General features: G+C 37.3%; 1 protein-coding gene and 1 long non-coding RNA gene across 16 annotated transcripts in view; one reads left to right on the forward strand and one right to left on the reverse strand.

Annotated features, from left to right (window-relative positions):
• The window catches only part of LOC117331839 (ankyrin repeat domain-containing protein 26-like), a 90,891-nt gene extending 85,813 nt beyond the window's left edge, over positions 1–5,078 (forward strand). For all 15 annotated transcript variants that reach the window (XM_033890779.1, XM_033890766.1, XM_033890767.1 and 12 more), the window contains 2 exons: positions 2,022–2,200; positions 2,420–5,078. In XM_033890779.1, coding sequence (XP_033746670.1) covers positions 2,022–2,200; positions 2,420–2,538 — 298 coding nt within the window. In that variant the 3' untranslated portion in view covers positions 2,539–5,078. The remainder of the gene's footprint in view (positions 1–2,021; positions 2,201–2,419) is intronic.
• Positions 5,079–10,684: 5,606 nt separating this feature from the next.
• On the reverse strand, positions 10,685–12,559 carry LOC117331849. The gene is made up of 2 exons (XR_004533676.1): positions 12,523–12,559; positions 10,685–11,680 (listed from the first exon to the last, which is right to left on the reverse strand). It is a non-coding gene; the product is annotated as an uncharacterized LOC117331849 (long non-coding RNA).
• Between the last annotated feature and the right edge of the window lie 1,775 nt (positions 12,560–14,334).

A 14,334-nucleotide genomic window follows, 5' to 3' on the forward strand; every position in this document is an offset into this window, starting at 1 on the left:
TGATAACAGGATTGAGATACAGAAAATTGCATGCATAGACATAAAAGTGGTGTAGCAATATCACCTGTAAAGTAATTTTGTTTTGTATGATGGGAATTCATAGGCGTTAGAAAAAGTTATTCTACTTAGTTCTGTATTAACTTAAACACATACAGATGTGGACCTATACCACATCATTTAGCTTAATTATAATATGAAGTGTGTCTCGTTTGTATATCTAACACATAGTTATAATTATAAGCATGCTTGTTGCTGAATAACACTGCATGTCTGCTACAAATACATATAAATTTTATTCACAACAATTGCGAAACAATTAGGTTAATTAGGTTAAGTTAGGTTATTTATGTAAGTCACTCTTGTTTGCTTGGATTGAAGCATGTGAGGGGTCTTAGTGTGGCAAGAAACCAGAGTACCCAGAGAAAACCCATGTGGTCGGCCAGGTGACTTCATACCTTTTCACATCTGATCAGGGAATCAAACCCTGCCTGTCTATGTGGAAGGTGAAATACATATATGTGCCACCTGACAAATACACATGCTTGTTTGTTAATACAAAAGAAAATATGTACCAGTCTTACTTGTAGTGTAAATAAGTCTACAATAACATTGAAATTAGCAATGTATTTATCCTCATATTTTTCTGGAACAAAGCTGCTTTAAAATTTCAAAATATTCTTTAAAAGATTGGTGTATAGTTCAAGTGGACTGATTAAACACACAGCTTAACACAATGCTTCTATACAAGGAGTGTTTGCTTGCAATTTCTTTTTCGGGTCAAAAGTTCAAAGTCCAAGATCCATGTTACTACAAAATAGAAATTAGGTTTCCAGGCAATAAGTCAAGGACCAATCAAAATCAAACGTCACACACTGCTTCCTTACTATTACACTCAAACAATTCGTATCACATTAATTGGTTCATATAAGTTACGGTAATAATTGTTTTTATTTTATTTGTCTTGCACAATGACAACATTTTTCATCTTATTTTGGTTGTGTTTTGTGAATAGCTCCATTTTTGTCAAAGTGGGAGTAGGTCTTCATTCACCTTTTCTGTTTTTCACACAAGAGTGACAGGAATCAGACTGTGGCTTGTAATTCTAGTTTTCATTGCAGTAGTAAATATGGTGATAGGCGAATAAAAAAATCCTTAATATAGAAATAATATCAATGCATGATGAAATGAATCTCACTGTAGCCTATTTATGGTTTATTATAAGAGAATAAACACAACGGCTGTATAGAGATGTTTATTATAACGGAATAGGAATAAACATGATGGTTATATAGTGATGTTTATTATAACGGAATAGGAATAAACATGATGGTTATATAGTGATGTTTATTATAACGGAATAGGAGTAAACATGATGGTTATATAGAGATGTTTATTATAACGGAATAGGAATAAACACAATGGTTATATAGAGATGTTTATTATAACGGAATAGGAATAAACACGATGGTTATATAGAGATGTTTATTTTAACGGAATAGGAATAAACACGATGGTTATATAGAGATGTTTATTATAACGGAATAGGAATAAACACGATGGTTATATAGAGATGTTTATTATAACGGAATAGGAATAAACATGATGGTTATATAGTGATGTTTATTTTAACGGAATAGGAATAAACACGATGGTTATATAGAGATGTTTATTATAACAGAAATGGAATAAACATGATGGTTGTATAGAGATGTTTATTATAACGGAATAGGAATAAACACGATGGTTATATAGAGATGTTTATTATAACGGAATAGGAATAAACACGATGGTTATATAGAGATGTTTATTATAACGGAATAGGAATAAACACGATGGTTGTATAGAGATGTTTATTATAACGGAATAGGAATAAACACGATGGTTGTAATTAATGTAGTTATAATAGAATATGAATGATAATCAATTATCACATATCGTTAGTAAAATGTCATATTAACTAAATTCTTCTGATATGTCAGTAAACATTCAGTATATGTAACCTCGTGTCATGCTAATTTCAGTGCTGAAAGGCAGAAATCTCGCCTGTACAACAGCACCGGAGGAGGCAATGTGTCATTCTCGGGGATATTGAATGGCCAGCTCTTAGATTCAACACGCTTCTCCGGAACTGGGGATGACATCTTGGGCAACAAACTGAAGGCTGAACTTGACCGCAGCATTGCTAAGCACTTAGAAGCAGGTAAAATATTTCAATTGCCTCGACAGTATTTTGTCAGAAATAAACTGATGAGGATGTGAAATGTTTTGCTGATTTCCAGTGGTCTTTTGATATGAAACACTTGTATCCTTAGACAACATAGTAATGATAATAACAAAAAAGAAAGAAAAAAAATTGGGCTGATCAAGTTTAAGAAAAACTGTATTTTAGTGATAACCATGATATTATTCTTACTTCCAGGTCCCCATGACAACATCAAGCCTTTAATCTCAAACACTGAGGATCACGCTGTCAGCTCCTCGTTTGCCAAATCGAACTCTGACTATCTGGAGTTATTAAAGAGGAAGTACTGTGTGTAGTAAAATACTCCAGTCCGACCTCACAGCTTGTTTTTTCTCTATAAACTTGTACCCAGCATTACAGTGCCATTATTGCAGGTACTCTGTGATACATGATTGTGTGTAGCATCGCCATTCAGGTGCTGCCTTCTGAATGCAGTGGTCAACATATCAGTCAGATTCCATAGCTAGCAGTGGTGGACATGTCACAAATTGTCAATTTCCATAGCCCGCTGTGGTGGCCGTGTCATTAAGAGTTGATTACCACGACCACTGGAAGAAAAATATCAGGAGTACATCTTCTTTAGCCTATGATATCTTGTTCAATCCACAGAGCATGTTATCAAATGTTGTTCTTGGTTGTGAGGTGCCATTTTATAATACTCAGCTGTGAGCACCGTTTATATGACTGAAGCTAATAAATAATAGTTGTAAATAATGATACATCAGGGGTAGTCCATAGGTATAAACAGATAATATAAAATATATCTAATCTAGGGTAAGTTTTACACATCATACAATAATTCTGCTCTGGAAAACCTCTTCATTTGATGATTTTATAAGGATATAATCCTTCGATTTGTCATCACTTTTTGTGTGGAATCTTATTTTCGTGTCGCACATGATGAACCTTTCTTAATGTTCATTTCTCATTTTCGTGAACTGTTAAAGGTTTTTTCAAATTTAGGGGTTTTCTCACTGCTATAACAGACTGGTGAAGCTAGACCAGCATGCATCTCTGTAGAGGACTATAGGTGTAGTTTATAACATTTCACATGATGATCTGCAGTCTTCTGCTGCTATGCAATAGGATATGCAATTCTTATGATGGTACTCCTTTTGTTCGCAATAACAGACCCGAAAAGGAAGATATTATTTCTGTGTTAATTTTATGATATAATTAGTGCCAGTTTTCAGTTATTTGTGTAACAGTAAATATTGTTGTCGTATTCTATCCGTCCACTATTTGTATCTCTAGTTATATTAAATGCAGTCAAACAGTTGTGATAGTTTTACAATGTACTAACATATCACATTTTACAAGTCGCTGGAAAGCCTGATCTAGGTGTTATATCTGAAGATGTCCTGATGAGATTATGGTTGTTGAAAAGTTGATCAGTTCCGTCCCCAGTCATCCTTTACATTGGTGTAATTTTATTGTTTACAACGACCTTTGATTCCTCTTTGGGAATTGCAAAAAGTAGAATTTTCCCAAAGTACAACTTCATTTATTTTACTAACTCATACTGTGCCCTTCTGAAAGGACTGTGAGTGAAATATAATCTTAATTTTGAATTAAGACTAAAATATACTTGAGTAGATGTAAAGTAACTGGCCTACAGATGGAATGGCCATAAAGTGACTGCAGTAAAGTCACACAGTCATTTTGTACAAATCCCTAACAAATTTTCTGCTCACTTTGATCATTGCACTTAAACTTATTGTCTGATAATTAATAATAACAGTTTTATCTTTATGTATTGAAAGTGTAGATAGATGCGCCAACCGTGTTATGTTCTCGAGGTTGTTATATATTATATATCCACATGTGCAATATGTACTCATTACAGTTATATAAGGTTGTGAGAGAGTGGATCTGTCGTTAAAGTGTTGGCTGTCGACACCTCATCCACTTTTAGTTGATTTGTTTTAATTTTCTGTTAGAATGTAGGTATAGGTTTTACTTAAATAACTATTATATAAGACAGTACATGATTATCTCTAGATTTTATAATAAATTACTATCTATTTAAGTACACGAGTATCTGTACTGTTCTATAAGTACACGTGTATCTGTACTGTTCTATAAGTACACGTGTATCTGTACTGTTCTATAAGTAATTTAGCATCAGTTCTGTACTGTTCTATAAGTACACGAGTACCTGTACTGTACTGTAAGTAATTTAGCATCAGTTCTGTACTGTTCTATAAGTACACGAGTATCTGTACTGTACTATAAGTACACGAGTATCTGTACTGTTCTATAAGTACACGAGTACCTGTACTGTTCTATGAATACATGAGTATCTGCACTGTTCTATAGGTGTGGGAGTATACGTTTTACCTAACAACAAATGCTAAAATCTCAAAGTGAAACATCAGTTTACTTTTACATTTTTAGGGTGAATTGGACATTTTGATTCATCAAATACCTCTGGAATTTAATTTCTGCTGAAGTATGTGTTCTTAATGTACAAAGAATTAGCCTACCTCGGTAATTTGGGTGAAAGGCTGTGAAGATTTCATATTCTAAAAATTGGGACATCTTGACCAATCTGGAATGTTATGTCATGTGTTCATTAGAAGTTATGTTGATCATTTAGATTGAATATCATCTAAATTGAATATCATCTAGATTGAATATCATGAACCTTGAATACATTGTCTGCCTCTTCATCCATTTTTTTTTTCAAGTACACGTCACCAGTATAAATTCATCTGATCATAGTCAAAATGTGTAAGAATACATCTATATAGAGAGAACTCTTGGCCTTGTACCGTCACGTGACATTGATTCTCTGTATGGACACTTGCTGTCAGATATAAATGATATTGCATTTGCAAACAAAATTACCAAAACGTCTTTTGTTTAGAACCTAGAAGTTCATTTCCTTTTCATGGTTAAATGTAAAAAGTGATACCACTTGTTTTTTTGTGGTCTTTAGAGAGATTTTTTTTTTTAATTAGTTCTGTTGTTTGAACAAGATTTTGCTTTGAATCAGTCTTTTTTCCAAATTACCAAATTAAATAAAGCATAGCTATTGATTAACTACCACAAGGTCATCTGCATGCAAGGTCACAGTCAAGGTCACCAGTATATATAAAAGGTCACTGGTGTAGAAGGTCATAGGCAAGGTCATCTGCATGCAAGGTCAAAGCAGGGTCACCTGCATACAAGGTCATGGATTCTAAAGTATAAACTAGATAATATATACATTAATGCATATTAGTCTCCAGTAACTATTGATAATCAGTTATACATAGGCTGCTGGTGTTGTCCTGTACCGAGGCTCTAACAGTATGTGTAGGGTTTCATTAATGTCTATGGTATGCATGTGTAGCGACAGAGTAATAACATTACATTTAATACAATTTATGTACTTTTATAACAAACTTAAATTTGTGTATCCATTTTGTACACAAGAAATATATACAAAATCAAAGTATTTTAATAAAAAAAAAAAATACAAGATAAATTTCTTTGTCTTTATTCTGATTCCATTTGATGGATGTTTATTTGTACTGTGTTGTGAAAATGCCCAAAATTATCATCGCACTTTCATCTTTTCACTAGTGTGGGTACTCATAAAGAAAGTGAACATTCATCTGTTGTACTCGCAAGTAGTCACACTTCATCTATTGTACTCACAAGTAGTCACACTTCATCTATTGTACTCACAAGTAGAGCCACACTTCGTCTGTTGTACTCACAAGTAGAGTCACACTTCATCTGTTGTACTCACAAGTAGTCACACTTCAACTGTTGTACTCACAAGTAGAGTCACACTTCGTCTGTTGTACTCACAAGTTGAGTCGCACTTCAACTGTTGTACTCACAAGTAGAGCCACACTTCATCTGTTGTACTCACAACTATAGTCACACTTCATCTGTTGTACTCACAAGTAGTGTCACACTTCATCTGTTGTACTCACAAGTACAGTCACACTTCATCTGTTGTACTCACAAGTAGAGTCACACTTCGTCTGTTGTACTCACAAGTAGAGCCACACTTCATCTGTTGTACTCACAAGTAGAGTCACACTTCATCTGTTGTACTCACAAGTAGTCACACTTCGTCTGTTGTACTCACAAGTAGAGTCACACTTCAACTGTTGTACTCACAAGTAGAGTCACACTTCATCTGTTGTACTCACAAGTAGAGTCACACTTCAACTGTTGTACTCACAAGTAGAGTCACACTTCAACTGTTGTACTCACAAGTAGAGCCACACTTCGTCTGTTGTACTCACAAGTAGAGTCACACTTCATCTGTTGTACCCACAAGTAGAGCCACACTTCGTCTGTTGTACTCACAAGTAGTGTCACACTTCAACTGTTGTACTCACAAGTAGAGTCACACTTCATCTGTTGTACCCACAAGTAGAATCACACTTCGTCTGTTGTACTCACAAGTAGAGCCACACTTCGTCTGTTGTACTCACAAGTAGAGTCACACTTCATCTGTTGTACTCACAAGTAGAGCCACACTTCGTCTATTGTACTCACAAGTAGAGCCACACTTCGTCTGTTGTACTCACAAGTAGTGTCACACTTCATCTATTGGTACTCACAAGTAGTGTCACACTTCGTCTGTTGTACTCACAAGTAGAGTCACTTCAACTGTTGTACTCACAAGTAGAGTCACACTTCATCTGTTGTACCCACAAGTAGAATCACACTTCATCTGTTGTACTCACAAGTAGTCACACTTCATCTATTGTACTCACAAGTAGAGTCACACTTCATCTGTTGTACTCACAAGTAGAGTCACACTTCGTCTGTTGTACTCACAAGTAGAGTCACACTTCGTCTGTTGTACTCACAAGTAGAGTCACACTTCGTCTGTTGTACTCACAAGTAGAGCCACACTTCGTCTGTTGTACTCACAAGTAGAGCCACACTTCATCTGTTGTACTCACAAGTAGAGTCACACTTCGTCTGTTGTACTCACAAGTAGAGCCACACTTCATCTGTTGTACTCACAAGTAGAGTCACACTTCATCTGTTGTACTCACAAGAAGAGCCACACTTCGTCTGTTGTACTCACAAGTAGAGCCACACTTCGTCTGTTGTACTCACAAGTAGAGTCACTTCATCTATTGTACTCACAAGTAGAGTCACACTTCATCTGTTGTACTCACAAGTAGAGCCACACTTCGTCTGTTGTACTCACAAGTAGAGTCACACTTCGTCTGTTGTACTCACAAGTAGAGTCACTTCATCTGTTGTACTCACAAGTTGAGTCACACTTCAACTGTTGTACTCACAAGTAGAGTCACACTTCATCTGTTGTACTCACAAGTAGAGTCACACTTCATCTGTTGTACTCACAAGTAGTGTCACACTTCGTCTCTTGGTACTCACAAGTAGTGTCACTTCGTCTGTTGTACTCACAAGTAGAGTCACACTTCATCTGTTGTACTCACAAGTAGAGTCACACTTCATCTGTTGTACTCACAAGTTGAGTCACACTTCAACTGTTGTACTCACAAGTAGAGCCACACTTCATCTGTTGTACTCACAAGTAGAGTCACACTTCATCTATTGTACTCACAAGTAGAGTCACACTTTAACTGTTGTACTCACAAGTAGAGCCACACTTCATCTGTTGTACTCACAAGTAGAGTCACACTTCATCTCTTGTACTCACAGGTAGAGTCACACTTCATCTATTGTACTCACAAGTAGAGTCACACTTCATCTGTTGTACTCACAAGTAGAGTCACACTTCATCTGTTGTACTCACAAGTAGAGTCACACTTCGTCTGTTGTACTCACAAGTAGAGCCACACTTCGTCTGTTGTACTCACAAGTAGAGTCACACTTCGTCTGTTGTACTCACAAGTAGAGTCACACTTCATCTGTTGTACTCACAAGTAGAGCCACACTTCATCTATTGTACTCACAAGTAGAGTCACACTTCATCTGTTGTACTCACAAGTAGAGTCACACTTCATCTGTTGTACTCACAAGTAGTGTCACACTTCATCTGTTGTACTCACAAGTAGAGTCACACTTCATCTGTTGTACTCACAAGTAGAGTCACACTTCGTCTGTTGTACTCACAAGTAGTCACACTTCGTCTGTTGTACTCACAAGTAGTCACACTTCGTCTGTTGTACTCACAAGTAGAGTCACACTTCAACTGTTGTACTCACAAGTAGAGTCACACTTCATCTGTTGTACTCACAAGTAGAGTCACACTTCAACTGTTGTACTCACAAGTAGAGTCACACTTCAACTGTTGTACTCACAAGTAGAGCCACACTTCGTCTGTTGTACTCACAAGTAGAGTCACACTTCATCTGTTGTACCCACAAGTAGAGCCACACTTCGTCTGTTGTACTCACAAGTAGTGTCACACTTCAACTGTTGTACTCACAAGTAGAGTCACACTTCATCTGTTGTACCCACAAGTAGAATCACACTTCGTCTGTTGTACTCACAAGTAGAGCCACACTTCGTCTGTTGTACTCACAAGTAGAGTCACACTTCATCTGTTGTACTCACAAGTAGAGCCACACTTCGTCTATTGTACTCACAAGTAGAGCCACACTTCGTCTTTTGTACTCACAAGTAGTGTCACACTTCATCTATTGGTACTCACAAGTAGTGTCACACTTCGTCTGTTGTACTCACAAGTAGAGTCACTTCAACTGTTGTACTCACAAGTAGAGTCACACTTCATCTGTTGTACCCACAAGTAGAATCACACTTCATCTGTTGTACTCACAAGTAGTCACACTTCATCTATTGTACTCACAAGTAGAGTCACACTTCATCTGTTGTACTCACAAGTAGAGTCACACTTCGTCTGTTGTACTCACAAGTAGAGTCACACTTCGTCTGTTGTACTCACAAGTAGAGTCACACTTCGTCTGTTGTACTCACAAGTAGAGTCACACTTCGTCTGTTGTACTCACAAGTAGAGTCACACTTCGTCTGTTGTACTCACAAGTAGAGTCACACTTCATCTGTTGTACTCACAAGTAGAGCCACACTTCGTCTGTTGTACTCACAAGTAGAGCCACACTTCGTCTGTTGTACTCACAAGTAGAGTCACTTCATCTATTGTACTCACAAGTAGAGTCACACTTCATCTGTTGTACTCACAAGTAGAGCCACACTTCGTCTGTTGTACTCACAAGTAGAGCCACACTTCGTCTGTTGTACTCACAAGTAGAGTCACACTTCGTCTGTTGTACTCACAAGTAGAGTCACTTCATCTGTTGTACTCACAAGTTGAGTCACACTTCAACTGTTGTACTCACAAGTAGAGTCACACTTCATCTGTTGTACTCACAAGTAGAGTCACACTTCATCTGTTGTACTCACAAGTAGTGTCACACTTCGTCTCTTGGTACTCACAAGTAGTGTCACTTCGTCTGTTGTACTCACAAGTAGAGTCACACTTCATCTGTTGTACTCACAAGTAGAGTCACACTTCATCTGTTGTACTCACAAGTTGAGTCACACTTCAACTGTTGTACTCACAAGTAGAGCCACACTTCATCTGTTGTACTCACAAGTAGAGTCACACTTCATCTATTGTACTCACAAGTAGAGTCACACTTTAACTGTTGTACTCACAAGTAGAGCCACACTTCATCTGTTGTACTCACAAGTAGAGTCACACTTCATCTCTTGTACTCACAAGTAGAGTCACACTTCATCTATTGTACTCACAAGTAGAGTCACACTTCATCTCTTGTACTCACAAGTAGAGTCACACTTCATCTGTTGTACTCACAAGTAGAGTCACACTTCATCTGTTGTACTCACAAGTAGAGTCACACTTCATCTGTTGTACTCACAAGTAGAGTCACACTTCGTCTGTTGTACTCACAAGTAGAGTCACACTTCATCTGTTGTACTCACAAGTAGAGCCACACTTCATCTATTGTACTCACAAGTAGAGTCACACTTCATCTGTTGTACTCACAAGTAGAGTCACACTTCATCTGTTGTACTCACAAGTAGAGTCACACTTCATCTGTTGTACTTACAAGTAGAGTCACACTTCGTCTATTGTACTCACAAGTAGAGTCACACTTCATCTGTTGTACTCACAAGTAGAGTCACACTTCGTCTGTTGTACTCACAAGTAGAGCCACACTTCATCTATTGTACTCACAAGTAGAGTCACACTTCATCTATTGTACTCACAAGTAGAGTCACACTTCATCTATTGTACTCACAAGTAGAGCCACACTTCGTCTGTTGTACTCACAAGTAGAGCCACACTTAATCTGTTAGTTCTCATTAAAAGAGTCCCTCCATTTGTAGTACTTCACAAACAGAGAAAGATAATGTCCTTCAAGCAGAGACTGGCGTTTGGATGTCTGAAGAAATAGGCCAACTTCAAGACAAAGAGTAGAAAACCAGAAAACTTCAAAAATATTCATAAATATTGTACATGTACAAAGATACCAATGACAAACTGTGTAGAAGATTAACAACTGTTTATTTTCAATAAGTATAACATATAGCGACACATTAATACATGTATAGGTAGCATACCAATTATAAAAGCTACCTGAAAAGTGTGCTCTGTAATTCACAGAATTAAAATACAACTGTATAGTCATTACTCTGGAAACATCACTGTTTACACTTAAATCTCACATAATATGGCTGATGATGGGGGGAAATTTCATCAACAAAATGGTGTTTGAAACAAACCTCAAGATAGAAATTTACTGATGAATGTTTCACTGTTATACAGTGATATTGGATTGTCAATACAAATTATACTGGTAATTCTATGAGAGATGTCGACAACAATACTTACAATTGCCACTGTTTTTTAATAAATAACCTATGTGTGAAGAAATCTGTTTACTTTCTCAATCACTTTAAAGTAGAACGTGACTTGATTCACTGTGTATCTATATGTAAATATTGGCAAACTTGTTTCCACAAACCAAGTGTCGGAGTTTACTTACAATCACCATGCCTAGTTTTCATAACAATACCAAAGTATTTATTTCATAAAATGCTAAGACAACTTTAAATTATTCTAATTTATAAGATAAAGCAGTAGATTGTACAAATCAGAAATTTACTCTGTGAGATATGTAATATAAGGCTATACATGTAAACAGTGGTAATTGTAAATGAGGTTGGTTTTTGTGACAGCATTTGAGTGCTCCTTCATTTAGATGTACCCAGACCTATCATTTAATTTGGAATAAAATATTTCTTTATAATATAAACACGGATATGTTTAAGCAAACTAGATAGATGTGATGGACCTACTGCTATCCTAAACTGACACACACCATTTTACATGCATGGCAGAACTAATGGTATCCTTAGCTTCTACACACCATTTACACATGGCAGACCTAAAGGTATCCTTAGCTACCTCGCACACCATTTACACATGGCAGACCTAATGGTATCCTTAGCTACCTCGCACACCATTTACACATGGCAGACCTAAAGGTATCCTTAGCTACCTCGCACACCATTTACACATGGCAGACCTAATGGTATCCTTAGCTACCTCGCACACCATTTACACATGGCAGACCTAATGGTATCCTTAGCTACCTCGCACACCATTTACACATGGCAGACCTAATGGTATCCTTAGCTACCTCGCACACCATTTACACATGGCAGACCTAATGGTATCCTTAGCTACCTCGCACACCATTTACACATGGCAGACCTAATGGTATCCTTAGCTACCTCGCACACCATTTACACATGGCAGACCTAATGGTATCCTTAGCTACCTCGCACACCATTTACACATGGCAGACCTAATGGTATCCTTAGCTACCTCGCACACCATTTACACATGGCAGACCTAATGGTATCCTTAGCTACCTCACACACCATTTACATGGGCAGAACTAATGGTATCCTTAGCCACCACACACCATTTACACATGGCAGACCTAAAGGTATCCTTAGCTACCTCGCACACCATTTACACATGGCAGACCTAATGGTATCCTTAGCTACCTCGCACACCATTTACACATGGCAGACCTAATGGTATCCTTAGCTACCTCGCACACCATTTACACATGGCAGACCTAATGGTATCCTTAGCTACCTCGCACACCATTTACACATGGCAGACCTAATGGTATCCTTAGCTACCTCGCACACCATTTACACATGGCAGACCTAATGGTATCCTTAGCTACCTCGCACACCATTTACACGGGCAGAACTAATGGTATCCTTAGCTTCCACACACACCATTTACACATGGCAGAACTAATGGTATCCTTAGCTACCTCGCACACCATTTACACATGGCAGACCTAATGCTTTCCCTAAACTGCCAAACACACCATTTACACATGTGGCAGACATCCTGCTATCCTAGCTGAAACAAACACCATTTACACATGTGGCACAACTGCTATCTATAAGCTACCACATACACAATTCACACATGTTGAAGACTTCCCGCTATATTTAACTGCCATACACCATTTACACATGTGTGACACTTCCTCCTATATATCCTTAGCTGCCACACAAATCATTTACATGTGGCAGAATCAAAAACATAATTGTATGTTCCATAAATTATGGTTATTTGTTACCTGAAAGATCTCACTGGGAAACAATACAGAATTTAAGGAATATTTCCTAAGATTTTCCATTCCTAATGCTTTCCTATGGACAATGGAAATCTATGAATTGGTCGGCTATGGCAGTGTGTGCTTCATCTAAGGTTGTTCATCTCACGGGAAGTACAAGGTGGAAGGTCTCCATCGCACAGGAAGTATAAGATGGGAGGTCTCCATATTACAGGAAGTACATGGGTGGAGGTCTCCATATTACAGGAAGTACATGGGTGGAGGTCTCCATATTACAGGAAGTACATAGGTGGAGGTCTCCATATTACAGGAAGTTAGAGTCCCATCTTACAGGGAGTACACAGTAGGAGGTGTCTCTCTTACCGGATACAGGAAGTGCAAAATGGGAGGTCTCTATATCTTACAGGAAGTATGAGATGGGAGGTCTCTATATCTTACAGGAAGAACACGGTGGAGGTATCCTTCTTGCAGGAAGTGTACAATGGAAGGTCTCAATCTTATAGGAAGTACATGGTAGGGGGTTCCCCATCTTACACGAAGTACAAGGTGGGAGGTCCCCATCTTACAGGAAGTACACAAGGCAGGAGGTAACTATCTTATGGTGGTCTCAATCTTACAGAAATTACATGATTGGAGCTCCCCATCTTACAAGAAGTACAAGGTGGGAGGTCCCCATCTTACAAGAAGTACAAGGTGGGAGGTCTCCATTTTACAGGAAGTATAAAATGGAGTTATAGAAGAATTGTAAAGTGAAAATATGTTGATAGAATACTTTGATTTACTATGTGGCCTGTATCTGTTGGGATAAGGAAATTCAATATCATCATATGTTTATTCCATACAGTTTGTTAAAATTTATTCAATAAGGAAATAAATGCCTATTCTGTCTTTTTTCTTTAAATATTGTCTTACCTATTTAAAAAGGTTAGAGTATTCCTTTCATAAAACAAAATTAATACTAATCTAATGGAGATGTCTCTTTGTTAAGCATTGAGATTGTAATATGTAATGTGTTTTATTATGTCTATGTTTGTACCATTGTGTATGTTACTGTTTTGGGAGATGACTTATATAGGCTTTGCCTGCTGTCCAATCCTATTGTCCTTATGTGTCAATAAAATGTTTTGAAATTGAAATTGAAATACTTTGATTTACAAATGAAACAATGCTGTATTTCATATATTATATAAAAATCCTTAGTTAAATGAAGTACTGATAATGAAGAGGCACTCTGTGTAGTGTATTGATAATGAAGAGACACTCTGTGTAGTGTATTGATAATGAAGAGACACTGTGTAGTGTATTGATAATGAAGAGACACTCTGTGTAGTGTATTGACAATGAAGAGGCTCTCTGTGTAGTGTATTGATAATGAAGAGACATTCTGTGTAGTGTATTGATAATGAAGAGACATTCTGTGTAGTGTATTGATAATGAAGAGACACTCTGTGTAGTGTATTGATAATGAGACACTCAGTGTAGTGTATTGATAATGAGACACTCAGTGTAGTGTATTGATAATGAAGA

This window comes from Pecten maximus, chromosome 7 (assembly GCF_902652985.1).
Source record: "Pecten maximus chromosome 7, xPecMax1.1, whole genome shotgun sequence".
In the NCBI taxonomy this organism is placed as follows: Eukaryota; Metazoa; Mollusca; class Bivalvia; order Pectinida; family Pectinidae; genus Pecten; species Pecten maximus.